This window comes from Lagopus leucura, unplaced genomic scaffold (genome assembly GCF_019238085.1).
Source record: "Lagopus leucura isolate 7727_CA_CO unplaced genomic scaffold, USGS_WTPT01 Super-Scaffold_100037, whole genome shotgun sequence".
Taxonomy (NCBI): Eukaryota; Metazoa; Chordata; class Aves; order Galliformes; family Phasianidae; genus Lagopus; species Lagopus leucura.
In genome coordinates this window covers 1881437-1909027 of record NW_024962286.1, presented here as the reverse complement: position 1 = coordinate 1909027, position 27591 = coordinate 1881437, and the positions used below count along the sequence as shown (strand labels likewise).

The window sequence follows — 27591 nt, the reverse complement described above, 5'->3', positions numbered from 1 at the left end:
GAGGAGACAAGTAGTTACAGAAGAGATTTAGAGCCATAATAAGATCTAATGCTAAGCTGTCGGAAAGAACAGGCAAACTTCTGTGGCATGAATTTCCTTTCTATTTGCTATAAACACCTACTGAAAGCTTTCATGAATGTCCTCTCAGAGGCTGCCAAGTTAAAACAGCACATTATCTCAGCTGGTGCATATGACTGCGTGGAAGATTCTTACATCACAGCTCTAAGCAGTAATCGAGCAAGCTTTTAACTCAGGGAAGTTTTTCCCATGTAGGGTGAGGATTATTTCTTTTTAGCACTGCCTTCGGACCTCACAGCAATGCTATGGAGGGGAAAGGCTGAGCCCTGTGGGTCTTCTGCTCTCTGCACGGAGTTCTGAGTAACACTTACATAAGAGGTCTCCCTGATCTCGGAGCTGGGTTTGCTATAAAGCAGTCAGTCCTCATCTGTGTTGTAACCACACTGCGACCACCGCAGAGCACTCCTGGAAGGCACAAGTCTTGATAAGACCAAGAGATGAAAAGAATAGCAGTTATTCTTCTGCAGAAGGCAAGCAGAGCTCCTGCTGGAGTGTACTGCTGTGATGCCTTCGTTCACTTCTGCAATATCTCAGCCTAAAAAGCCAAGAGTAAATGCTAAGCCTCTCTGCCCTCCCTTCCCCTCCACCTCCTCAAAACCAGCCTCAAAACCAAGAGCCAGAAGTTGTCTTAATCTCTGCCCCAACACTGAAGGCTTGATTGAACCCAATAAAGCTGTTTTATCAAGTGAGATAATTCTTATCAGCTTTCAGGAAATCAAAGTCATGGCTGAGATACAGAGCAAAGTCTCCACACTGTGTTCCTATGCACCCAGCTTTGTCTTACCTCTATTTTACGAGCTGGATTATCTTTGCAAAGGTGAATTCACAGAACCTATAAGGCTGGAAAAGACCCCTGAGATCATCCAGACCAACTGTTCACCCACCACCAACATTTGCATGCAACATCAGGGTTCTGAGACAGCAAGTGATAGCAAAAGGTAGGAAGTAAACAGCTCTTGGAAGCCTGCTGTGACACTTGAGGAAACACACAGCACTCCTGACACAGCCCTCCAAGAACTGTGAGGGTGCTTACTGTGTTTAAGCTGCTTTAATCACTTTGGTACAATGGGTAGATTAATACAGTTTAGTATTCCTGGCTAATTACAGTGACTGGTCTTTACAGCAGTACCATTAAACAGCAGTACCCTGCCATTTAAATGGGAGCAAATTAATAAAGATGACACCAAGGAGGATATAGCATTCAAGCTCAGGCGTTTTTCAGTACTTGGAAAAAGCCAGATCAGCCCTAAATTCACACCGACACAATGGCTGTTTTTGTTGTTGCATCAATTCCCAGTGACATAACTGCTCAGTAATTAATGCACAGATGAACAATGAGGAAAACGGGATGAACAGAGGCTGGCGTTGGAGATCTGCTTTGCAGAGCAAATGCTGACATTACCTGAGAGCTAAATGAGCAACGTGGTTATTAGTGGGATGCAAAGCTCTGGCAGTGGAATGCTTGTGCTATTTAGGGAAGGGAAGAGATGATGGAGGGCTGAGGAGCTGCAGGACAAACTTGGTTTGAAGGCAGCAGGGCTGTCGGAGGAGCAGCGTGGCGGGCAGTGAGCTCACTGCCTGCAGCTCCAGGCTGAGTCACAGCCCCAAGCCCAGCTAACCCAAGGGACAGCTGTCCCCAAATGAGCTTACTGAAGTCCCAGAGCTGTTCTGGAAGGGCTGAAATCCTGTATGGCATCGCTGCAGGAAGGGCTTCGTTCCCAGGGCCGCTTTGTCCCTGCTGGCAGCCAGCAGCTCCACGTGCTGGGTAAGAATACAGATTAGTGGAAAAACATTGCCCTGTGAATGAGGAGCTCCTAAGTGCTCTGCACTCCTTTTTCTTCCCTTTCTTTTTGAGAGCGGGGCTTTCAAAGCAGCGTGGAACAGAGAAACAACCAAAGGTCAGGGGTGCTGGCGGAGTCATTGGGGAGGTATTTGGGGGAAGAGTAAGGACAGAATCCAGACTGCCCAGTGCTTCATCACGCGGCCAATGCTTTACAGGAAGAGCCATGGGGTGGATATGTCACACTGCCTTATGCCTGCAAGAGGGAATTCTATTTTGCACCCTGAGAACCAGCCCTGACAGCAGCAGTGGGCTTATTAGTGAGCCCTGAGTGTGAGCCAATGCTGTTTTTGCACGCTGACCAGCACAGAAAGCAGGAGAGGGATTCCCTTATGTTGTAGGGATGGCACTCACAATTCCATTTCTAAGTTACTGAACTCACCAGCAGGCACTGGTAAACCACTGGGATTTTTCATGCCTGCTTTGAAGCAGAGAGACCCAGAGACAGCCAGGGATTACAAAATGACTTCTTTCTTTCACACCAAAACCAAATGCCACCCTCCAACGTGAGTCATTAACCAGCAAGCGTGGGCATCTCCAACCTCAAACCAAGGCTTTCCAGCAATATATCTGAAACGTTATGATCTATCAGTGCATCCAAGCTCACATCACACTGCAGCAAATTTACTTCTTCTCTCCTATTCTGAACATAAAATGGAGATGCATTCAGTCATTTCACTTGCTGCTATCATTGGCACGTGACAGCAGCCCAAGGACACCCATACAAAACACACCACGAGAGAGCAAAGTGTAGAAAATAATACCCTGGAGAAGCCATACAGCTTTCCTGCTGTACGTTTATGAAGTGCCTCGTTCTGTTTCTCAGCACAAATCAGCTCAGGGTTCTGGGAACAAGATAATCTTTCACTATGAACTGGTCACAAGGCTGCAGAAGAGCTTCACTTAAACTAAATTCAGTTAAACTACTATGCTGTGTTACATTAGACCAAACTACAAAATCTCCTTTCTTGCACAAACCCAAACAAAACACGACATGGCTCAGTGGGCATGGTGGGGCTGAGGTTGGCCTAGAAGATTTTAGTGGTCTTTTCCAACCTTAATGATTCAATTTAGGGATCCGGTTAGCAGGCACGGTAGCGATGGATTGGTGACTTTGGAGGTCTTCTCCAACCTGAATGATTCTATTCAGGATCACGATCAGTGGGCATGGTGGGGATAGGTTTATTGTTGGACTTCATGACTTTGGGGGTCTTCTCCAACCTTAACTATTCTATCATTCTATTTGGGGTTGGGTTGATGGTTGGATTTGATGATCTTGGAAGCCTTCTCCACCTTTCATGATTTTATCTAGAGATACAATCAGTGGGCAAGGTGGGGATGTGTTGATGGTTGGACTTGATGGTCTTGGAGATCTTCTCCAACCTTAATTATTCTTCCATTCAATTTGGGGACACGATCAGTGGGCAAGATAGGGATCTGCTGATGGTTGGACTTGATCTTGGAGGCCTTCTCCAACCTTAATGATTCAATTTAGGGATATGGTTAGCGGGCATCAGATAGGCTGATGGTTGGATGTGGTGACTTTGGAGGTGTTCTCCAACCTGAATGATTGTATTTAAGGACCAATGGGCCTGTTTAAGGACTGCCAGTGGGCACGGCAGTCATGGGTTGATGGTTGGACTTGGTGATCTTGAAGAAGACTTCTCCAACCGTAGTGATTCTATTTAGGGACGTGGTGGTGATGGGTTGATGGTTGGATTTGGTGATCTTGGAGGTCTTCTCCAACCGTAATGATTCTATTTAGGGACACAGTCAATGGTGATGATGTGTTGACGACTGGACTTGGTGACCACAGACCTCTTTCCCAACCCTACTGATTCCATGAAAACAGCTGGGCTGTACATTTAAAATAGAGACTTGAGCCAAAAAGAGCAACGTCCTGTGAACACTTCCAGCAAACTGAGAATAGTCAGTTAGTCACAGAGAAGGAAACGCAGGAAGCTAACTTAAGACCAGACAGAGCTTCACCACAAATACCCAACCACAAAAAAGCAGCTGTTGAGCTGTCCATGGGCTCGGCGCTTCCTTCAGCTCCGTCCCAGCACTCACTGCAGAAAGGCTGTGATTACCCATGATGAAGAGCCAGAAATAACTTGGGTCGAAGTTCGTTTTCGCCTCAGCCCCACATCGGAAGGGTCTCGGGGCCTTGATAGGTTGGAGATCAGAGGCACCTGGGGGATTTGCAGCCCCACAGCCGTGCTCTCCGCCTGGTTTTTCCCCTTCACCAAATCCACGTTTCCCACCCGTGAGTCACTGAGGAACAAAAGGTGAATTCAGCACACGCAGAAAGCGTTGTGGTTCTCTTTCAACAGGGGAAGCCACTCTTTGAAGAGCACAGCCCAAGTTTCTCTGAAACTCACGGCACGACGCGGCGATTCCTCCCTCTCCAATCCTGTCCATCTGCAAATTCATTATTTTAATTGGGGTTCTGAGCTAATAGCTGGGCAAAGATAAAGCACAGAATGAACAGCTAACGTGCTATTTGAAATCAGTCCTTGCATCTCAACCCTACCCTGGTGGTTCCCATCCCGAGCCAGTTTAATAAAGCACAGTGTTCATCTGGGTAAGTATTCAGCAAATAGAGCCTCAATCCCTTGGTTCTGTGGATAGAAGGATCAAAGGGAGCCCTGTGCTCTTCTCCCAAACTTTTCCTGCATTACTACAACCCAGAAATCCCAGTCTTTTGCCCTTTCAGGGCGAGCAAATTTCTCTTTTTAAGACTGAATATCCAGTTTCCCAAGGGTGAGCGCTTAGCATCAAACCTCACATCAGCTGGGCAGCTGGAGCACAGGTCTTCTCCAGCCTTAATGATTCTGTGATTCACATCTATGAGGGGTGCCTCAAATCTCGGGCTGCATCCCCATGGGAAGTGGTGCAGAACACAACCAACCTCATTGCAGCACAACTGCAATAGGAAATAGAAAAGCACACATCCCAGACTTAAATGCATTCCTACACATACCAAAATACACCTATGCACCAGAATTAAATGTATGCCCACACGTATATACGTGGCTTTTGCATTATTGCCAGCTCTGTCACCAATTGAAACGTGGACACAAGTCCTGCACCATGATTGCATTCTTCTGGAGGGATAAAAAAATTATTTGTTTTTGATTGGCTCTATGCACAACATTTGCATCTTGTTACCACTGCTATTTTAGCTTTAAAAGTTCTCAGACATTCCTCCAGGGCTTCTCTTAAGCACATTTTTATTAAGTTCCCTCCTTTAAAAAATGAGACCCAGTGAGTTTTGACGCTCAGTGCCTTTCACAATGATAATCTTTGTCCTTTCCAGCTGCAGCAAATTTAAGATAATCTCTTCTTCAAGTGGACTTGATTAATCTTCCCAACGAAATACCATCCTGGGGTAAAACAATTATTTCCAGTCCAACCCTTACTAAGAGTTAAATCTGGGCTGGAAAAGACAACCAACATCTGGCCAGCTCAATATCTGCTCCAATTAAGAACAATTTTGAAACCATAATAGACAAATCTATTCAAGTGTTCAGAGCAAAGCTTGCCACAGCAGTTGAAGGGGGGGGAGAGGAACAGAAGGGGGAGCAGGGCAGGACTGCAGCAGGGTTTCACCTCGTCAGCAGAGCTGTGGCCACACGCAGCAGCATTCTGCTGGCAGAGCACACGGGTGCACTCAAGTCCTAAAGGAGATCTTAAAGGCCCCTTCCAACACAAACCATTCTGTGATTCCAAAGGTGGCTGAATGCAAAAGGTTGCCTCTTGCTGGGCAGCAGACAAAGCCATAACCCAAAGCCTGTAGAAAGAAAGCAATTGTGGTGTGCTGCTTGGGCTGCCCGTTGGTGGTCCTTTCCAACCCAAGCTGTTCTGTGACTCTATAAAAACAGGGGTGTAACACAGCCCAGGTGCTCTGCTGACTGCACACCCCAGTATTGGCTTCATCCAAAGTGCACTGCGTTGGGGTATCCCAGAAAAGTGATGTTGGTGGGCAGAACCAAGGAGATGGGTGCCTTCTCCTGCAAGAAGCCATCAGTATTGGCAGAAACTGCCCATGGCAGGGGTTGGAAATAGATGATCTTTAAGGCCTCCTCCAACCTCAGCCATCCTATGATCCTGAATTGCACTCCAGCAGAGCTCATACCATAAAAGCAGGCCCAGCAAACTCAAGTCTTCCCAGCATGAACGCCCCTGCAATAAATGGAGCAGGGCTGTTGCAAAGGGCTGCCTGCCTTCAGCTGCACCTATCGGTTTTTAAGCACTTGCATGGCTTTGTAGGATCACAGATCTGCGTCAGAAACTCATGTTTGCACTTAGCTTTATGCAGGCCCTAACAGCACGAGGCTCATTTTCCATTGCCAAATTGTTTCCCTAAATAACTTGAATATATTCCTGCAAGATAAAATACACGCTCTGAGTTTACATTATGTCCACATGTGCCACAACAAAGAACCCTTGCCCTGCAAACAGACACAAACACACTCACACCCACCTTTCCAGGGCTGCTAACAAACACAGCACCACGTGAGCTCAGGATAATGAAACCAAACTGAGGGATCATAGAAAGGCATCGCCAGCACCACAGATGAGCAGGCAGGAGGGTGCTCAAGGATGAGCAAAGGAGCACAAGGGTGTGCATGGAGCACAATGACACAACACCCAACCCCATCACGTTGCAGCTTCCTCCCATCTCCCTGGTACCAACCAAACAAACACAGCTGAACAAAGAGGGAGACTTCTATCCCCATTGGATGCAGTGGGTGCTCCAGTGCTTGGCAATGAAGGCACGGCAGCTTGCAGGAGATGCACTGAGATGAGTAATAAACACAGAGGGCAGAAATCATTACTCGAGCAGAATATTCCTGCTTATATATTCCTGCTTGTTCTGAACCAATTCACGAGTTCTCTTATGAAAGGATGCAAAAAGCCACACGCTGCAGCTCTGTCAAACAGGCAGAAGACATTCAGGCAGCTCCACCAGAAACCCCGACTGCTTCCAAAAGAAACACAAACAAATAAAGGATTACATTTGCTCTTCCAGCAAAAAACACAAGCCGAAAAACACATTTTAAGCCTAAAAAACCCCCCAGATGGGAGCACTTACACCAATCCCACTGCCCAGCAGCTCTCAGGCAATGCAGGAATTTCCCTGCAGAATCCCAACTACCCTTTCTCTCTCTCTCTCTCTTTTTTTTTTCCTCCCTTGGCCTCCATCTCCACCACAGATGCGTTGAGCAGCAAACACAGCGCTGCAAAGGGAATGCTATCCATCACCGGGTAAAGAACACCATTTCAAACCCCAATAGGCTGAAGGAAGCCTCAAGATTCCCAGGGCTCACAAAGGCTGCCGGATGGCTTTTGTTTTGTTTTGAAGCTCCTTTGCAAGCAAACCTTCCCCTGCAGTAATTGCAACCCAAATATTGCAGCACTGAGCTAATTTAAGAGAACTGGCGGACGAAACCGACGACTGATTAAGCCAGAAAATGAAGAATGAGCTAAATTTAGGAAGAACGACACGATGCAATATTAACAACAGATTACTCCCCATCTCCAAAAAGGGGGTTTTGGAGGGGTTTTACAGCCTGACAACACTGCTTGGAACACCCAGCCTCCTTGTGCTGCAGTGGATGCTGGCAGAGGAGAAAATCCTCCTCAGGAAGGGTTCTCCCCCCCCCCATCAAACCCATGAGCATCCTTCCCAAGGAGGGGAGCTTGGGCTGCCAGCATCCTTCCTGAGGATTGTAGTGCTGGGGGGGGGGGGGGGGCATCCTTATGCCTCCAGGGTTGTATCACCCAACTCGGGGGGAGGGGAGGGTGCCAAATCCCTTCTTTAGAGATCATGATGTGGGGGGGGGCATCTGCAAATCCTTTTTCCAGAGGCTGCAAAGTGGATCCCATCCCCAGCTGGGGTCCCCAGATCCTGTCTCCAGAAGACTGTGGTGCTAGGGAATCCTATCCCTAGGTGCCCCCTAGGGCTGAGGGGGCCAAAATCTCTCCTCCAGAAGGCTGCAGTGCTGGAAGGCTCATCTCCAACTGAGGGTCCCAGATCCCTTCTCCAAAGGCTTCAAGGGAAGCCCATCCCCACAACCCCAGGGCTCTGCCACACAACTGGGGGATCCCAATTCCTTCTCCAGGGAACCGTGGTGCAATGGGGGCCTAACTTCAGCTAGGCTCCTCAAACCATTTCTCCAAAGGATCATGGCAAAATATGGGCCTAATCCCAACTGGGGGTCCCCAAATTCCTCCTCCAGAGGATCACAGTATGAAGGGGACTCATCTCCAACGGGAGGGGAGCCCAAACCTCATCTCAAAGGATCACAGTGCAGTGGAGGCCTAACCCTAACTGGGGTCCCCCATATCCCTCTGCCCTCAGGGCTGTGCCATCCTGCTGGGGAGGGAAGGAAACCCCTTCTCCAAAGGATCGAAGTGCTGGGGAAGCCCAACTCCAACTGGAATCCCCAGGTCCCTTTTCTAAAGGATCACAGTGTTTGGGAGGGGGCCCACTCCTCATTGGAGTCCCCATATCCCTTCTCCAGAGGATGATAGGGTGGGTGGGAGGATGGGGGGAAGAGGGCATCCCCTGTTGGGGTCCCACACATCCCTTCTCCAACGGGTCACAGTGCTGGGGTCCCACCTCCAACTGGGGGCTCCAAATCCCTTCTCCATAGGATGGAGGTGTAACAGGAGGGTCTATCCCTGTGACCCCAGTGCATGCCACACAACTGGGGGGAAGGGGGCCCAAATCCATCCTCCAGAGGGATCGTTGTGCTGGGAACCCCATCCCTGGCTGGGGATCCTTTCTGTTGTGATGCTGGGGGAGGGGAATCCCCAAATGGAGGAGCCCAAATCCCTTCTCTGGAGCATCAAGGAGCACCCATCCCCAACTAAGGGTCCAAAACCCCTTTGAAGGGAAGGGGGGGGGAAAGGAAAGGAGGAGGAGGAGGAGGAGGGGGTCCCCACCAGCCAAATGAAGCCCCCCGATACCCCGACATCCCACTCACTTTCTCTTGTACTCGTCTCTCTCCCTCTTGACTTTGGCCAACACGTTGTAAAGCGCCCGGATTTCGGGTGTGATGGTATCGATCTGCACCCCGACACCATCCGGATGAATCCAAGACACTCCCGGCCCTTGAACCGTTTCCAATCCACCGCCACCGGTACGTCTCACTTGAGTGTAGCTCCAAATAGTACCGGGTAAACGGCTGTAATGTGACGGAACCAGGCCGGGCGCCGGGCTCGTAGACAGAGCAGCTCCGGTTAACGGGAGACCGCCGTCGGTTTGCACGGCCTGATCCCGGCTGAAGGTCTTATAACGAAGGCGGCGGTCTCGTTCGCACTGCTGGGCCGCCAGCTGCTTCTCCAGCAGCCGGTTCCTCCGCTCCAACTCGTGCACTTTAGCCAGGAAGCAGCGAAAACGCACGTTGAGACCTTTCAGCAGATGGATGTTGGAACCCAGATCGTTCCGCAGTGCCGCCGTTACCGGTGGCCCACCCGCCGCTCCGCCCGCCGTTCCCGGTGTACCGCTTCCAGCCGCCGCAACGCCGGGAGAGAAGGCGCGGGCCATTTCGCCGAACAGCAGCGAGTTCATGGCGGAAGGGAGCGGCGGGGAGGCGAACCGTTATGAACGGAGCGGGGGGGGAGGGGGGGGAGGAAGCGCCGCCGCCGCCGCCGCCGCGCGTTCCTGCGGCTGCCGCAACCGCCGCACCGGCACCAAGCCCCGCCCACGGCGCCAGGCCACGCCCCTTTCTCCTCCGTGGCCACGCCCCCTCGCCGCAACGCCGCTGGCGCACAGGCCACGCCCCCCACACGATGAGGCCGCGCCCCCCTCCCCACCGCCTGCGCTCCACGTGTTCGTTGCCGGGAGTTGGAGGGGAGTGGGGCTCATCTGGGGGAGTGGAAGATTGTAGGGAGGGAAGAGACCTGGAGAGGATCTGCGGGGTGCTGGGGAATCAAATAGGGCCATAAGTGGGCACCATACAGTGCCAGTGCTGGGCACTATGTAAGGCCATTGGTGGGTGTTGGGGCCTATATAGTGTCATTGGTGGGTTTTGGAGGTCTGTACAGTGCCATTGGTGGGCATTGGGGGCTATAGAAAGCCATTGGTGGGCATCGTATAGGACCATTGGTGGGTATTGGAGGCTACACAGGGCCATTGCTGAGCACCATATAGGGCCATTGGTGGGTTGTGGGGGCTATATAGGGCTATTGCTGGGCACCGTATAGGGCCATTGTTGGGCACCACATGGAGCCATTGGTGGGTTTTGGGGGCTGTATAGTGCCATTGTTGGGTATTGGGGGCTATAGAAAACCATTGGGGGCACCACGTAGGGCCATGGGTGGGTGCTGGGGGCTATACAGGGCCAGTGCTGGGCACCATATAGGACCATTGGTGGGTTCTGGGGTCTATGTAGTGTCATTGGTATGTATTGGAGGCTATATAGGGCCATTGTTAGGCACCATATAGGGCCAGTGGTGGGTTTTGAGGCCTATATAGTGTCACTGGGGCTATACAGGGCTACATCATGGATATTGGGCACTATACAGGGCCAGTGGTGGGCACCATATAGGGCCATTGGTGGGTACTGGGGCCTATATAGGGCCATTGCTGGGCACCATATAGTGCGAGTGGTGGGTATTGGGGGCTATATAGGGCCATTGGCTCCCAAGTCCCATCAGTGGCCCTATATAGAACCATCGCGAAGTGCTGGAGGCCATAAGGAGGTGCTGGGGGCCATATAGGGCTGTGTATGTTGTCAGCACAAATCCCAGGTGAATCACTTGGCATCAAATAAGAGACAAACTGTGACTGTGCCCTGTGAGCCACGCTCCCTCACCTGCCTTGCAAGATGCTCTGGAATTCAGGGGAATGGCTTAGTTGTTAAGACTGAACAATAAAAGATTAATTTTGTTAGCGGTTATCTGAAGACAGAGAATTGCTTAAGTGCTAACTAACGCTACTCTGATGATATAATAATTAAAGTTACTTAATAAGCAGCTCCTGGAGCTCTGAGCCACCCGCAAATCAAAGCCACTGCTTAATTGTGATGCTATTTGGAGGGAGAATGGATGGGCACCAACTCCCTCCATGGGGCTGCTGCCCCCCAAGCTTCCCAATAATTCAGGCTTTTCATGGCAGAGGCATTCCCACCTCCACATATTTCTCCCAGTCCTGCACCCTGGGATTTCCTACCGTTATCTCTGCAGATTGAGGCACAAACAACGGGACAATGCCATCTCAGTGCCACCAACATCCCCTTCTGCGTGGAGATAACAGAAATACTTTGGAAACAAACCCACAGGAGACACAAAGGGAGCGATGGGAGGTGCAGGGGACAGCATTGCAGGCAGAGCATTGCCGGGACACGTCCTTGGTGATGGTGGCAGGTGTTGCCTGCTTCCCCAGTAACCAAATATTTGCATCAGCACCGAGAAGAGCAGCAACCACCCCAATAAGCACACAGGTGTGCTTCAGGGCACATTCATCACTTTGGCATTGCATCGAGGTGATTTGACTTTGAATCCCCTTCCAGGGAGAGGCAAACCTTTCCCCAGATCTGAGCATCCCTTTGGCTGAAGCACAACTGAATCCCCAACTGAAGCCTCTCCTGTATGGTCCTTGTTGCAGACCTGGCCCTGCTGGAAGCAGTTATGCAAGGATTCCCTTAATAGCACCCAGGGGTTTTCCTACCCTGATGTCCAAAAAGGTGGGACCCAAACATTGTGCCCAGAAAGCAGCAGTTGGGCGGCCACACAGGGACATAAATGACTTCTACACTGGAAAAACTGCAGGGAATCCTCCGTGATGCCCAGAGACACTGGGGTGTGTTTGTGTTTGGTTGTAATGAAAACATATCAAGGCAACAACAGTGAGACACAAAGCAGAGGCTCAAGCCCTGGTTGGGAACACAGGGACCAAGGCAGAGGAATGAAATAAGAACCAGCAGAGGTGAGAAGGAAAACACAGCACTCACCCATCTGCTCACTGCCAAAGCACAGCACATGCTCAGCACTAAAAGGCATCAAATGGGCCGGCGAGTTATTCATCCTCTGAAATAATTATTAGTTATGGTGACAGGACCGCGTTAGGATTGCAGAAATTCAAGTTCAAACAGAGATGAAGATGACAGGGAAAGCTTTATTGGGTTCCAGCTCAGCCAAGTGGCAGGTGGGCAACAGGACAGGAGAGGTAGAGGCAGCTTACCGTCGTGCACAGCTTGGTGAGAAAGGCAGGGATGTGTCCAAAGCAGGCACTTAGTGCTGGGGCAGGGCAGAGCAAAGTGCATGATTTATCAGCAGAGAGCAAGCACCCAGCTCTAGAAGCACGTGGCGTTTGTTCTCCGTGCATTTTCCATAGCTGAAAATTGTACCAGGTAGAAGAGAGGTGGTGCTGCCATCCATATGCACACCTGTTTTGAGTACAGCCTTGGTGAGAGCAAAGTGAGGACAGAGCCCATGTTACACAGCTCCCCACGGCCAGCTGTGAGGAAGGGGTGTGTGTGCAACACACGTGTTCCTAAGGCTCACATCCCACAGGGGAAACCTGCTCTGTGTGTGCATCAGTGACCACTGCCAGCCTGCTCCCTGCAAGGCTTTTGCTTCCTATGTCTCCAGTAAGAGCAGCAAGCCCTGAAATAAAGAGCTCTGAAAGAAAAAAGATGGGAAAGAAGCTGGCATTTAGGTTAAAATACTCGTCAAACCCATCTTACTTATTTGTTTGATTTATTTAACTTCAAAGAGGTGCACACTAAAGCATTAAGGTTTACTAGTATGGATTCCTCTCTGTACAAGTTCTTTCAACCAGCTGAATACACAAGGCTTTACAGACAGAAGCACTGAAATAAAAGATAAAACAAATCTAAATTCCACATCACTCCAGGAAGAAAAACCTGTAGAAAATAAAAACAAAAGAAAAATAAACAACAGAAACAACAACAACAACAACAACCAAAACCAAACCAAAACCCCAATAAACTGCAGCACTCCTCAGGAAAGGGATAGACTGCACGAGGAGGAACACGGGGATGGAAGGCAAGCAGTGTGGTCTCTGCCCATCGCTGGTGGCTCAGGGGATGGAATTCAAAAGATCTCTGAGGAAGCTGTCGGGGTCATTGATTTCTGATAGGAGACCTTTAAACAGAAGAAGACATGACAGTAATTAGCTCCAAGAAGTGTTTTCTCCAGCCAGCACTACAGATTGGTGCTAGGGCATGTGTGTACTAAGTTAATAATGACAGCTGCGATGTTATTTTAAGTATGGACTCAAAAAGATAAACCCTTGTGTATGCATGGGGCTGAGGTGTGCGTGTTAAAACCAAGCAGGGAACAGAGCTTTTGGGGAACAGAGCTGCTGCAGAGACCCAGCTAGCTCCATACATGAAAATGTATGAGAATGAGAGACTGAGGGGCACTGGGAACTCTTAGCTGAAGAGCAGCTCCTCTGCAGGTGAATTTTCAGAGGCTGGAGATAACAAAAACCCACCAGGACTCCCATTGCACTGAAGCACTGCTTCGCTGTCTGTTGGGGAAACAGTTTCAGACTAAAAGAGGGGAGATTTAAATTGCATAGAAGGAAGAAGTTTTTTGCAGTGAGGGCAGTGAGGCACTGCACAGGCTGCCCAGAGAGGTGGTGCAGACACCCAAGGTCAGGCTGGAGGGGCTCTGAGCACCGATGGAGCTGTGGGTGTCCCTGCTCACTGCAGGGAAGTCGGACCAGATGGCATTTAAGCGTCCTTCCCAACTCCAACCATTCTATGGTTCTATGATTCATATACCCCCAAACATCCTTGTGCTGTGATGTCAGTTATTGAACAGAGCAGGGGGAGGACACGCAGGATCAGGTGAGAGAAATTTTCCTGTCTGGGGATGCTCAAGCGTGTTTGGGAAATAGCTGAGGCCGTAGCTGGGTGCCAAGGTCTCCTCCCTCCCTGCAAACAAGCCGTTGCTGTGTCGGGAATGCTGCTGTCTGGAGTCACGAGTTGCATAAGGCAGCCTATAAAAGGGAAAGCAAAGTGCATGCTTACCAGCCACATCCAAAAACTCGGAAAATGTTTCGACTGGCATGAACTCCTCCTGGAAGGTTTTCAGGGCCTTGTCTGCAGCTTCGTGTATTGGCATGTCGTTGTGTCGGATGAACTCAGCAAGAGAGTAGGACCAGCCTCCCTCTGTGTTACTGGTAGGCACCTTCTGCAAGAGGAGAAAGCAGGACAGCTCAGTGCCCATCGGTCCACAGTACACCTTCAGGACTCTGACACCATGCCCTGCTGTCACTGGATTTGTCCCAAGCCCCGTTACAAAGTCACCCCACTGATGGCTTCCCAGTCTCTCTGTACAGAATGCAATGAGGCGTCTTCTTGCTCTATTTAACCCCCCCTGGAAGCTTTAAGCTACTTGGTGATGCCCCCACCTCGCTCCTTACCCTCTCAACACCCTTGGTTGAAAAATTAGCAAATGCACGAGCAGAACCTTCGTGATTCTCTTACCTTGAACATGTTGTAAATGAGATCTACGAGGGCCCAGAAGAGAAGGCCAGAGCGGTATGTTGCGTATTCCTTCACCGCCTTATCTGCCAATCTAGGGAGATAATGAAATCCATCTCAGAGTTAATCACTTTATTATGCTTTGGTAACCCATGTGATGAATAGTGTGAAAGCTGAAACGGCCCCAAAGCTGTCAATAATGTGTGGGAAACGGCTCTTGGGGAGCTCTGCTATGCGCTCTTGGACACAAAACAAACCTTGGGCATCCTGCACTCGTTCCTGTGGCTGGGAAATTGCTTTATGAGTTGTAGCTGCTGTTACCAAAGCAGGTGAACCAATAAAAAACGTGTTTCATGGGGAGAAATCAAGCAGAGAGGGAAGCGGACTGCTAAGGCTGAGTAGGAAGTCAACAGCAAAGCTGGGAAAATAATGCACAGCTCTCATGTGTGTGTCCACTAGCTGCAGTTTAGTGGATTCCCAAAGAAATAATAAAACATGGGTCTCGGGCAACAGCAGAATCTGATCCCAGCCCCAAAAAGGAGCCTTGGTGCAATGGAACAACTTCTGCTTAACGCTTCTTGATTCCTGTATGGCCATGGGAAGGTTTGTGCCTTGGGACGTCCACCAGCCTGCTACAGAAATGCTATAAAAGCAGCAGAGCTGCCGTGGTGGCACCAACTCCCAAAGCTTGTGGGATGAATCACCAACAGGTTGTGGCATGGCAGAGCCTCCTGCCAGCACCTCTCACGCCTTTGGAATTCTCTTGCACGCTTTCCTCAGGTACAGCTGCCTCCAATCACCACTCAAAAGCTTTGAAAATGGCCTTTTTTGGGTATCCAGAACCAGCCCAGCTGCCACTGACAGCAGGGAGCAGGACAGAGAGTATGATAGAATGCTTTGAGTTGGAAGGGACCCTTAAAGGTCATCTAATTCAACTCCCCTGCAATGAACAGGGACAGCTCGATCATCTGACCATCAGCTGCAACATGCTGCTGGGTGACAGCTAGGCTTAATTATTTAAAGGCAAACCAATTAGTAAAGGTGACTAAGTTTACATGGGAAGAAGAGCAATGTAAAGCGAGGCTAATTCTAGGCTCCCAAATACTGCAAGCCAGAGCTTCTTTTTATGTGCCTGGTTTTGATCTAACTGCTGTCTGCTCCTGTAATTGAAAACTAAAAGGCCCTTGTGGGGTCAGTCTGGGTAGGCTCCTTCTGGAGCAGCTGCTCCATGTCATACTGCTACCTGGTCACTCACATGAGTCATAGAATCATGAAGGCTGGGAAAGACCACTAAGATCTTCAACCATCAGCCTATCACCACTGTGCCCACCAAACATCCTCATGTGGGGAGGAGAAGATGGGGTACAATCTGTCAGAATTCATGAGCCCCACATTTTTGGCTAGGCTCTCCCCAAATCTGTCTCACACTTAACAGCACAGAAAGGGTGCTGAGGTTACAACACCTGGACATGGGCACCATTTACCACCTTCACTTAGCACAGTGTTTCTGCATCCTCAATAATGAGATTTCCAGGTCCTTTTTGGGAGCTGGAGGTGATGCTCAGCTGCTTTCAGATGCACTGATAGTTGCTATAGCAACTCTCCTGCATCTCTGCCAGCAAGAGTGGAAGTGGGTCCTTGTTTCTATTCAGCATTCCAAAGTGCTGTGAACAGCAGCATTTCCACTAATACTCTGCACTGCTTCTAACAGGGAATGCTAATTTTAATCTTTTGCATACAGACATATCACCCTGTTGTTACAGACACAAGCTTCCTCTCCACCTCACTGCCGAGGTACTGGCACTTATCTGTGCAGAGTTTCACTCTCCATCACCCTCCTCCTGATTTCCCACAAGAATAAATAAGCTGAGACCTTGGAAATCAGAGCTGCTGTTATCAGAGGAAGGCTTTGTGCTCTCTTAGTCCGCAGGGATTAAAGAAAGCCCTTGAATAAACCTTGACATAATTCCCAAGAGCCATTTCTGAGCGTTCTCCCCTGCAATCCCAGAGACTGTGGGGCTGGTGGAGGATACTCCTACTTCAATCTGCTTTTATTGCCTACGTGCCTGCAGATATGTTTGGAAAGAAACAACACCACGCACAGGGTTTTCAAGAACACCAGCAAACCCACACAGGGGTTCTGCTTCACCCTTCACTTCTGCAGACCACATGAAAGCATGAGCAAGCAACCCTCTAAGATAGCATCTCCTGTAACTGCTGCACCCCCTTCCCAGCACTCAGGCAGAGGAATGGGAGCCAAGCACAGAGCAGGCTGAGCTGGAATGGCAGAAAGTAACACAGCAATCAATACAATAGCCCCTTTAATGGCAAGGAAGCTCTTTTGATGCCTCTAATAGCATTGATGCACGCTGTGTTGTATGTAACTACAATGTAATGACTTTATCAAACACGTAATTAATGTCATCAGAGTAAGAATGCCCTGTAAGACGACTTAGAATAATAATGAGTGCATTCCTAATTATGACAGCTATTTAAAATCATCTTTTCAGAAACTGGAATTCCCCTTCCTGCTCTGGAAATATTTCCTTTTGTCAGGCAGCAGAGCCACTTATTCTCGTACTTCTCAAGTGCCTGACAGCTGCTATTGATTCTTTTCTTTTTTGAAAGCAATGGCATTTGATTTCTATTTCTATTTTTCTATTTAAGGAAGCTGTTGCACTGATCACAAAGAGAACAGAAGGAGCCTTCTCACAAAGGGAAGCGCAGAAAGTTTTACTAGGAAAAATTTCTTCTCTAAAAGAGCAGTGATGCATTGGTGCAGGCTGCCCAGGGAGGTGGTGCAGTCACTGTCCCTGGAGGTGCTCAAGGCACACAGAGATGTGGCACTGGGGAACACAGCTTACTGGGCATGGTGGGGGTGGGCTGGGGTTGGACTGGGCAATCTTAGTGGTCTTTTCATAGAATCATAGGATGGCCTGGGTTGAAAAGGACCACGGTGATCATCTGGTTTCAACCCCCTGCTGTGTGCAGGTCGCCAACCAGCAGCCCAGGCTGCCCAGAGCCACATCCAGCCTGGCCTTGAATGCCTGCAGGGATGGGGCATCCACAGCCTCCTTGGGCAGCCTGTTCCAGTGCCTCACCATCTTCTGAGTGAAAAACTTCCTCCTAATATCCAACCTAAAGCTCCCCTGTCTCAGTTTAAAACCGTTCCCCCTTGTCCTATCACTATCCACCCTTGTAAACAATCGTTCCCCCTCCTGCTTATATGCTCCCTTCAAATACTGGAAGGCCACAATGAGGTCACCCTGGAGCCTTCTCTTCTCCAAGCTAAACAAGCCCAGTTCCCTCCAATCGTAATGACTCTGCTTCTGTGGTTCTCTGAGTTCATCTACGAATGCATGACAGTAGTGATGGATGAGATAATCTGGGGGGTTTTTCCAACCTTAACAACTCCACCATCATCTGATGGATCCACTCCCCAAATCACCCAAACTCAGCACTCCTGCTCACACCTCTGCAACGCTGAACACAGAGCTACACAGAAAAGGTCGACAACTGCTATTCTAAAATACTCGTGTGCATTTCCTCAGCTCCCCACAAGCTGCCCCGTGTGGCTCTGACTGCCGTGGCAGTGACAGGAAGGAAGAGCTGCTGGTGGCTGACCTGCTGGCTCCCCCTGGTGACACCACCCTGGCGTGGGAGGTCACCAGGAGCCTCTTGAGGATCTCCACTCGCATGGCTTTCCATTTCTCAGGGGGTGAGATGTGCAGTGCCAGCACGGTGTAGTAATGGGGCCCATCCACCTCGTAGGCACTCTCCAGCCACTTCTCCCTGGGGTGCTCCATGAAGCTCTGGAGGTTCTTCTCCTCTCTCGACGTTGCTCGAGTTCTGAAACACAAGAAAAAGCTTTAGCAATTGTTCTGGCTCTTGCATGCAGTTTGCTGCTTCTCAAATTCATCCAGTGCTTGAGTCTGTATTTGCTCATAGTGAAGCATGCAAGCCCAGCAAACTCATTTCCCTGGAGCAGCATAAGTATGAGAGGTCTGCAAGGCAGCTGGCACTGCTCCAGGAGGACAATAATACTGTAAAGCTATTTTTCCTTTTGTTAGGGGAAAAAGTCAGGCCAGGCATCCCATGTGTTGGGTTGAACCTCTGCCCAACTGACACTAAGCACAACTGCTCCTGCTGCTCCTAAGCCAGACCTCAGGATCGATCTGTGCAATTCATCTGCTGCAAAAGCAATCAAGGAGGAGACACGGGCCAATTCGAAACCAAAAAGATGGTGTGCTTACTGTAAGCTTCCATATTTATACTCATGGATGTATATTTGTCTCCTCTCCCTGCTTCGATCTCCTCAGAAGAGCTGTGTAAACACCTATGAAGATGTGCAGCCCTTTATCACAGCCCATTGCTCTGCTGCATGAAGTCTCTTAAATTTAGCTGTGTCCTCCCCATCAGGAGGTACCAAGCAGTATCCCTAGCAGATAAAGCTATGTCTGGGTGTTCTGTGTAAACCACATTTGCTACATTATGCAGCTGGTAGCCAACAAGTAGCTCTATTTTCTACATTTAGTACCAAACACATCTTTAGGGGAAAAAAAATTGTGTCTGGAAAGGACATAATGCATTTTTATGCAACAGCCACACAGCGGGTGCTGGGCTCGCTGGTGCCACTAAGAAGACTTACAAGATGAAAAGAATAGTTTCATTTATTTGTCTCTCGAGAGACTGAGAACAACAATAGGACAAGGATCTGGAGATAGATATTAAAAACAAGAGGCAAATTGCATTAGAGCCAAAATGCTGATTAGTTCCAGGCAGCAGAGATTTCACTGCACTCCATTTGGAACGACCTCGGTTGAAGAGGCATTTGTTTTAACATTTACAGCCTCTTATCATTAATATTACCTTTCAATATCTAACTGCAGAAATAAAAGGCATTACTTTTTGGCACTGTATTATCACTTTTTGCTGTATTATCAGAACCAGCTCATGTATTCAAAAGTACTTTGGTATCTAATCATTCGGAGGCTTAAGACACAGTGTCAAGCCAAAGTCTCACACCTTTGCTTTGTATAAAGAAGATATTGCTGAAACACTTCAACAAAAGTGTTCATACATTGCTGTCTATTGCTAACAATAAATTTGATCTTCAGATTGTCTTGACATTTTGACAAACCTGGTAAAAGCAGAACCAAAACCAACAAGATGCATCAGACAAAAATGACACCAAGGTTGCTTTCAGCTTTTCAGACCTCCTCACGGGGTCTCCCCACTGTTTGCTCCAGAAAATGAAGCTGGCAGCATTTCTTTAATCTAATAACCCTTTTGCTCACCCCAGAGGTAATAATTACACCTACAATGGGGGTGTAATTATTGGAACCTAATTCCCAATTGCCCTTCCTCATGCAGTTCTCTGCTACTAAGAGAAAGATACTGACGTGTTGAGGACGTAGAGCACCGTGTGGATGATGTAGGGAATGAGGTGTATGTTGCTCTCCCTTCCTCCTCCTCCAGTATCCACGCTGAATGATTGCTCCATAGCAAAACGCAGGAACAGCAGTTTAATGTCATGGACATTGAGCTGGTAGGTGGGCTCCCGCTGCCCCGTGCATTCTTGGAGGTATGTGTTGTGTCTGAAAAATGGCAGTCAAGTGGCATTTTTATGAAAAGTCTGAAGGCTTTTTAATAGTTTCTTCTTCCACACTGTGAAGAAGTTAGAACTCGGAATCTTAGCAATTATGTCACAGCAAAGCTCCACAGAACACACGGAATATGAAGATGCATTTGATTAATCTCCCCCACACTTGATTAATCTCCCCAAAGAGAGGCTCTGAGCTTACTCAAGCCAACCCAACTCCACGTGCATACACACACAATTCCCTATCAATGCTATTTTCCTATGTCCAGGGCTTGAGATACAGCTCCTTGGCTGAAAAGCATTAGAGATGTTACAACTCCTAACTTCTAACACGACTGTATAAAAACCCCTCACAAAGTGAACCAGAATATGGACTATGGGATGATCAATCTACAAGCATTCTAGATAAGTGGTCAGGACACTGTAACTCATTAAAATCTACAAAAGGATTCTGCTGGTCTCACCTAACTCAAGTGCAAAACACCATGAGAAGTCAAACTACTCACCGTGCTAAGCAAGTAGCAAAAGCAGACTCTGGCACATGAGGTCCCCAGACTGGCAGGAGCCCATTACACTTGGTGTTGGCATTTTGTAGGGCTGCACTCTCCCACTCTTCACGGCCACGAGCAAGTCTGTATGGAGAGGGCAAGCCACACACCCAGGCAAGTTAGAAGCATGCAAGATTTTTTCAAAGGGACTATGAACAACTCGGCAATTCCACAGTTTAAAATGCAAACTTCAAGCCCGATGTGCATTTAGCACATTAAAGCAGACTGCAGAAGAGAAGAGCGTGGCTATCTGCAGGCTGCAAAGGGACAAATTCCTAAGCAAACCCATTATAAGGCCATGCACGTGAGCACCACGATTCTGCTCATCATCAGAACGTACCGTACAGCTGCAAGGTGACAGTCGTAATGGACAATGTTGAAATGAGAGACTGTGCTGTACCCCTGCTGCTTTCGGGGCTTGTTCTCAAACTCCTCTAGTGCAACACGCTTGGTGAAAGTATAGATACCTAGGACCTTTGTAGGCTGCAAGGACAACAGTCATGTTAGAAATCATCCACGTTTGGAACAGTTCACACTTTGTGTCGTTTTGACACCAAGTTTCACCTATCCCAGACACACTGAGTACATTTTTTCCCAGCTTTCACTGGAAACATGCTTCCACATCCCAACCACCTCTGAACCCCAAGAACCAAACCTGGCGCTTCCTGACCTCCCACAGTCAATGCACCCAGCCCTGTGAAGCTGGATGCTGAGTCCCCTCAGGTGGTGAGAGTGCTTTGCAAACGTGTTGCACTTTACCTGAAACTTGTATCCTTCCCGGCAGATGCAGCAAGTCAGGCCTGGTTCTTCTATGAGCTCCTCCATCTGCTTAAGCAGTGCAGTCTTGGTCACTACCTGACCCTTCTCATTCGTCTGGAAAAGAAAACAACTCGAGCAGGTCAAAAAGGCAACAATCAGCAGCACGGTCTCCACCACTGTGATAGGAATGCCCAACCCTTTTCCCAGCCTGCTATTAGCAACCATATTTACTCTCCAAGCAAACCGTGGGCTCCAGCTCTGCAATATTTGTCAATAAATCATTTCACACAATTCCTCATGTGGCAGTTTTAACAGGACAAAAACCAAAGACCATTAGATCACCAGTTGTCATCAGTGCAAACAGACATTACCGTCATCCCCAGCGTGCCCAGGGCCTTCTGTCTCATTGCCATGGCCATACGCTTCTTCTCTGCCCGTGTCTCCTTCCGGGCAGCGTCGATCTTCTTATTTACCTCCGGATGTTCCCTCAGTGCCTCCAGAAGATTCTCTGCTAATGTCCCAATCCCTTCATCACTCGACACCTGCTCGAGCTTGTGCAGGTTGGTAATGGAGTCTGTGCCTATCAGCACCTAGCAGAGATTCAAACACAGCACCTTCTTCAGAAAAAGGGTGCACACGATGGTGATTCCTCTTTCTGATCCACCCATCACAGCTAGGCAGAAGCACTGACCTAAAAGAAATCTTTTGCCAATGGCAGTGACTTAATTTATTCCTACATTACGGATGCTGGGCCTTAAAGCCATGAACAAGCCGCCTCTACACTGGCCATTACTGTGATACTGTCCCTCTCCAAGCCCAACAAAAAGCGTAGAGTCAAATATTATAGAAAAACCTGCTCAGCTATGACCACAAAAAGCAGCCTATCGAGCCTGTCACGCTCAGCTTTGAGTGTGGTCTCCTCACCTGTGTAGCAGGGTGCTGCGTGGCGAGTCCTCGGAGCAGGCGCAGGATAAAAGGAAGTGCAGGTCGAGATAAGAATTTCTTCCATATGTCTGCATCCAAACTGCACAGAAAAGAAAAAGGCAGCAGCTGAAGGGCAGTCACCCATTCCAAACAGGCCGCTGGCAGTCAGCCAGCTGCACAGCTTGCAGAGCACAGGCACAAGCACCCCTCCCCCTCTGTCCCTTCTCCATTAATTAATGAACTGACATTCACACTCTCACTTCCATGTTGTGCACGTTAATAGCCAGACTGTCAACTCTTAGCCTTGGGATTTATGTTTGTGAGCTGTGCAGCAACAGCAAAACCTCTGTTCCAGTGTCATAGGTATGGAACAGGCAGAAAAAAACTGGCACGATACTCAGCTGTGATGGGTAGCAAATGGGATGACTGCAGGCTTTTTAGCCTCTCTCTACAGTAACATTTTCTCACTGGATCCTCTGCTTTTCAGCTGTACCAAGTCTAAATGCTTCAGAAGGTGGACTTGTTAATAGCTGTCCTGGAAGATCTCTGCATTTGGCAATGCAGAAATGAGACAAGGCTGTCTCATATTATCAGATTAAGTAGTGACTCTTACTTCTTTGCACTGGGAATGTGTTTTTTCATGTAGTCAAGGGCGTTCTGTGTAATCCCCTTCTGGAGGATGAGATCTTTCAGCTGATGGCCGTTGCTGTTGTTCTTTATTCCTGCTGCTATTTTACAGAAGCAATCTAGGAAAACTTTATCATCTCCACTATGCTCCTCATCATACCTGAAAGAGGAGAAACAAAGGGTGACTTGGAGCTTCTCCAAGAATCTCTGCCTGTAATTCTCATTACATTATCGTTGAAGGCATGTACATACCCCAGCTCAAAGACTCAGAAAACCAATTCAGACCCCTGTCATCTCAGAATATACTTTAAAGCACCGTTATCCAAGCTACATGCTCACATAGTTGTTTAAATGGCTAAGAAATGAAATAGGAAATCAAGCCTATGTACCAGGAATCTCTGAGGCTTTGTATTACACCGAAGTAAGCATCAGTAAGGTATAGATCTATCAGTACCTCTGATTTCACATGTTTTTAGTTGAAATATGACAACATACTTATCAAAGTTACAGTAGGGCTTAAATCGATCCACCAGGATCTGCATTTTCTCCATTTCCCCAAAGGACAGGTAAGGGATGATACGTAACAGGCCCTGCAGGACACTGAGGTTGGAACGGACAAAGGTGCTGTTAATCTGGTCGAGCAACATCACCAGCTGATCTTTGTCACCAGTTAGGAGGAGGTTACCCTGCAAATGAAAAAAAAAGCATGATTTACGTTCAGGAATAAATCCACAGCCTTCAAGGAAACCCCTTCTTGAAGGATTAGACTTCTAGACCCTGATGAAGGATAAATTCCATCCCAGTTTCTGAACAGTTTATGGAATGGTTGCAAAACTCTCCTAGCTGACACCTAACTTTTTCTACCTATCACTATTTTCTAGTCTAATAATCCCAGCCCAAAGGAAGGCAGATTCCTATAAAACAATAGCTTCAAACGATGAGCAAGAAACTCTTCTCACTCTCAGTGTACTTGAGATACAGCTCTTATCCTCAATTAGCTGTAAAACCAAGCATGTTTTCAGTAGGTACAAAAACACTTGACAAAACAAGGCAGAGTCGCGTCTTTTCTTGCCTCTCATTGCTCTGTGGCCCAAAGCACCAGGGAAGGGATCCAAGCAGTGCTTACTAACCTGCACCTGGACTGTGTAAGAATCATCCCAAATAACTCTGCAGTGCTTTTGGTTCCTCCTGCCCTACCTTTGAGGCCTGCTAAGACATGCCAGCAAGCATAACAAGGGTTAGGCTCCTGTTTAGCACACCTCTACAGCTCCTGAAGCTCAGCATCCCTGTAATAAGATCCTTGAATCCCAGTCAACATTTCCATCTGTGCAGTAAGCCCCAGGTACTCACCTTGTCCTCACTTAGAGGTTCTGCATTGGATTCATCCAGTATTATCTCCATTATACTGAGCACTTGCTCTGCCACAGCTGCACCTCCGCTGTCCTTACTTTCTTGCTCAGCCACCAAAGCCTGGGGAAGACAGCAGCAGTGATTGAAACAGCAGCCCAGCAGCACTTAAGATCTCTTGCAGTTGTCAAAAATAAGCATGACAGTCAAGAGGCAGTGTAAATTCACTGGAGTCCATCGAAAGCATCTCATGGAAGTCCAGGATGTCCTTACCAAGTTGAGAGTTCCCAGCATGACATTCAAAGTGTTCATCTCTGGCTTGACCAACTGCTGACGATTTATTTTCACCTTCACGCAGTAGCTGAACAGTTTTAGCAGCACCTACAAAACACAGAATGTGTTCCCTAGGGTACCTTCAAAGTGAGCCCTGGGATTTTGCTGAAGCTAAGAACACCGGACAGTAGAGAATGCTTATAGAAACAGAATGACTGGGTTGGAAGGGGCCTTAAAGCCCAGCCAGGTCCAAGCCCTGCCGTGGCTGGTTGTCCCACACCAGCTCAGGCTGTCCAGGGCCCCATCCATGACCTTGGGCACCCACACTTCTCTGGGCAGTAGTGCCAAGGCCTTACCTCAAAGCCCGTGTAAAGAATTGTTACCAAAGGGGAATGAAAGAGGAAAAGAAGGAATTACTTTGTGTTTTTTTTTTTGTAAATTCATAAATTGTAACTTCTGTTCCAACACTTAATATGCAACACAAGGCAGCCAGCCAGAAGTGGAAACTCCACTGATACTCGTTATCTTCTGACTCCAAAGAACAGAAACTGAGACTCACGGTGAGGAGGTGCCGGCCTTGCTTGAAGTCCTTAATTCCAGTCAGCCTGTTGAGCATGCACTCCAAGCCTCCACACTGTGCCATGACACCTGCCATCTTGTAGACTTCTTCCTCATCCTCCTCTTCATCTACAGGACCAGAGGTGGATGATGAAGGCAAAACCAGAGCACAGCAGTGCACATTTACCAACAGTTCAAGTCACATCGACTGTGTCAAATTTGAAAGGGCTTAGGAGCAGGAAGATGAAGGGCCAGGCAAAGCAGCCACGTGCCGTGCCAGTGTTTGTGTTTAAAGCACAGACTTGAAGTGCTGCTAAAATCCTCCTCCACGCTAGGTGAAGCAGGTAAATGCAGCACAAGGAATGTCAATCAACTGTAAGCTGTGGGGATAATAGTGTCACTGCTCTGCAGCGAACTTCAGATTTCAAATCTAATCCCAGCTTTCAGGAGACAAGTGCATTACCAGTGGTGGAGTCGAGAGACTCGATGAATTCCTCAGTTGCATCTCCTAGTAACCCTCGCATGCGGTAGATGATCCTCATTGGCTCCCCCTGCAAGGAAGGAGAGCATTATAGCAACTGTCCTCCTGGGGAAACACATACACACATCCTTGACTTGACAGCTGATGGTAACATGGAGAAATCTTTCACTCCCTCATTCTCCCCTTACTGAGATGAATTAGGAAAACAGTAAAGCCTGCAAAAACCTCAATTAATCATCTGTCTGTCTGTCAAGTCAGATGGATAGCCTGTAATAAACAGCCTCCTTTTTATGTTTCGTGTTATGAAAACGTGTTCATCTCTAGAAAAACATCTGCTTTTCACAGCAACTTCTCTGAGGGTATTCACAGCATACCTGGGAAATACAGGGACCAGGGAATGAAGCAAGAAAAGCAGATTGGATGAATGCTTTCAAGCAGATAAAATCCACAGTGATGGAAAATGGAAGAGGAGCAGTAGAAGCCAATTTAATGTGCTTTTAGTAAGGTGGGATGTTATTGCAGCAGTACAACCAAACCCACCAAAGGGCTGTGCTTCTGCCCCAGGAAAAGGTGAGTTTTCCAGCTGGAAATATTGACTGTATATCACTAAACTTTCCATTTTAATCCATAAGTCTGAATAAAAAGCAGAAAAGAAAAATCCCAGATTTGGGAGCAGGAGACCTTGCTAGAGAAAACCTGTCAGAGCGCGCTAAGCCTAATGTGGAATAAGCAGTGCTTAATGTCACAGCAAATACATAAGCACAGGGAAAGCCCCGGGGGGAAGATCTGCTCAAAGGCCACGCAAGAGACCAGCAATTAACACCACAGGGGCCCTGGTAAAATGGCAGATGAACAAAAAAGAGCCAGTGAGAGACAAGAGAAACAAAAAGGGGCCTGAGGTTGCTTTCTTGTGAGCCTATTTCCTAGGGAACACAAGCTGCCACTCCAGAAGTGCTTTGCAGAGGTGCTCACAAAGGAAGACAGATGAAAGCTGCTTGGTGACAGTAATGCTGAGCACACTCTGCCTCTCCCTGCCACACTGCATCTCAGAAGAGCAGAGCTTTGGGTGCTGCTCAGAAAGGGCAAATGGGCTGGGGCAGTGTGTGCCATGGGGGTTCTCATTTCCCTTTGGGACTGCACTCAAGTTCAAGCAGGCCCTCAGTGGTTGAGACTGACATTTCATTCCTGTGTTCAAGCTGAACAGAAATGCAAAGCAATATGGAGCAATGTTGGATGCTCTCTCTGTATAAATAATTTGGGCTCATCTCTGAAGTGCAGACTGATGGGGCAGACAGGTGCCTCAGATTGCAAGCACGCAGTAAGCTGCCATGTGTACATGGAGGGTGAAACGTGCTTTGAAAGGAAGGGACACAAAGCTCGGTCTCTTCCCTGTTGGAAGCTCAGAAAGTTAGTCACTCAAGAAGGCAGACCAGGCATCTGATATACTACACAGGTAAGTCCAGCAGACTCAGCTGGGTCAGCATTATGTGCCTTTAAATCACTTACATTGCAGAATTGACTAACAGTCTATCCAAATAGAGCAAAACAGGCGTGAGCAATTGTATGAAGAAATTCTTTGTAGGAAATAAATACCAACTTATGATTTATCTGTTCTTGATATCAAGGATAAGTGCTTTGTGCTCTTAATGTACACATACATAAAGATAACACATACCTCGTTAGTAGGACACCACACCTTCTTGTAGACCTCAGCCACAGGTAGATCCAAACTGATGATCTTATTGTTCACCAAAAGCTGAAAGAGGAAAAATAAGAGATCTAGAACAAGCCCACAACGCATCAGCTGCCTAGAAATATCCCCATGCATTTGTGCAAGAAATCCACACTCGTGCATTCTCACCTCCATTCCGCTGTCATCCTCCAGCAGAGCTACCAGGTCACAGTCCTGACAGATTTTGTTCTTGATGTCCCTCATGAGTGGCCCAATGCCAGGCTCATTACTGCTATATGGATTTCCTGGCATTCTGCCCTGCAAGAAGTCTTCCTGCTGAGGATCTTTCTCCAGCGTTACAAAGAACTCAGTTACTTCATTCTCTTCCTAAAGAACAACAGGGCAGAGGCAG

General features: G+C 48.2%; 2 protein-coding genes across 3 annotated transcripts in view; both read right to left on the bottom strand.

Moving 5' to 3' along the window:
• IFFO2 (intermediate filament family orphan 2) overlaps positions 1 to 9509 on the bottom strand; it is a 28721-nt gene extending 19212 nt beyond the window's left edge. For both annotated transcript variants that reach the window (XM_042883283.1, XM_042883284.1), the window contains exon 1: positions 8914 to 9509. In XM_042883283.1, the coding sequence (XP_042739217.1) occupies positions 8914 to 9500 (587 nt within the window). In that variant the 5' untranslated portion in view covers positions 9501 to 9509. The remainder of the gene's footprint in view (positions 1 to 8913) is intronic.
• Positions 9510 to 12614: 3105 nt separating this feature from the next.
• UBR4 (ubiquitin protein ligase E3 component n-recognin 4) overlaps positions 12615 to 27591 on the bottom strand; it is a 68335-nt gene continuing 53358 nt past the window's right edge. The window contains 18 exon segments of the mRNA XM_042883413.1: positions 12615 to 13039; positions 13933 to 14095; positions 14392 to 14482; positions 18013 to 18237; positions 19791 to 19985; positions 20497 to 20622; positions 20879 to 21021; positions 21298 to 21411; positions 21669 to 21887; positions 22222 to 22321; positions 22835 to 23008; positions 23344 to 23534; positions 24199 to 24318; positions 24469 to 24576; positions 25028 to 25155; positions 25490 to 25577; positions 27183 to 27263; positions 27369 to 27566. Of these exon segments, the coding sequence (XP_042739347.1) occupies positions 12975 to 13039; positions 13933 to 14095; positions 14392 to 14482; positions 18013 to 18237; positions 19791 to 19985; positions 20497 to 20622; positions 20879 to 21021; positions 21298 to 21411; positions 21669 to 21887; positions 22222 to 22321; positions 22835 to 23008; positions 23344 to 23534; positions 24199 to 24318; positions 24469 to 24576; positions 25028 to 25155; positions 25490 to 25577; positions 27183 to 27263; positions 27369 to 27566 (2529 nt within the window). The 3' untranslated portion in view covers positions 12615 to 12974.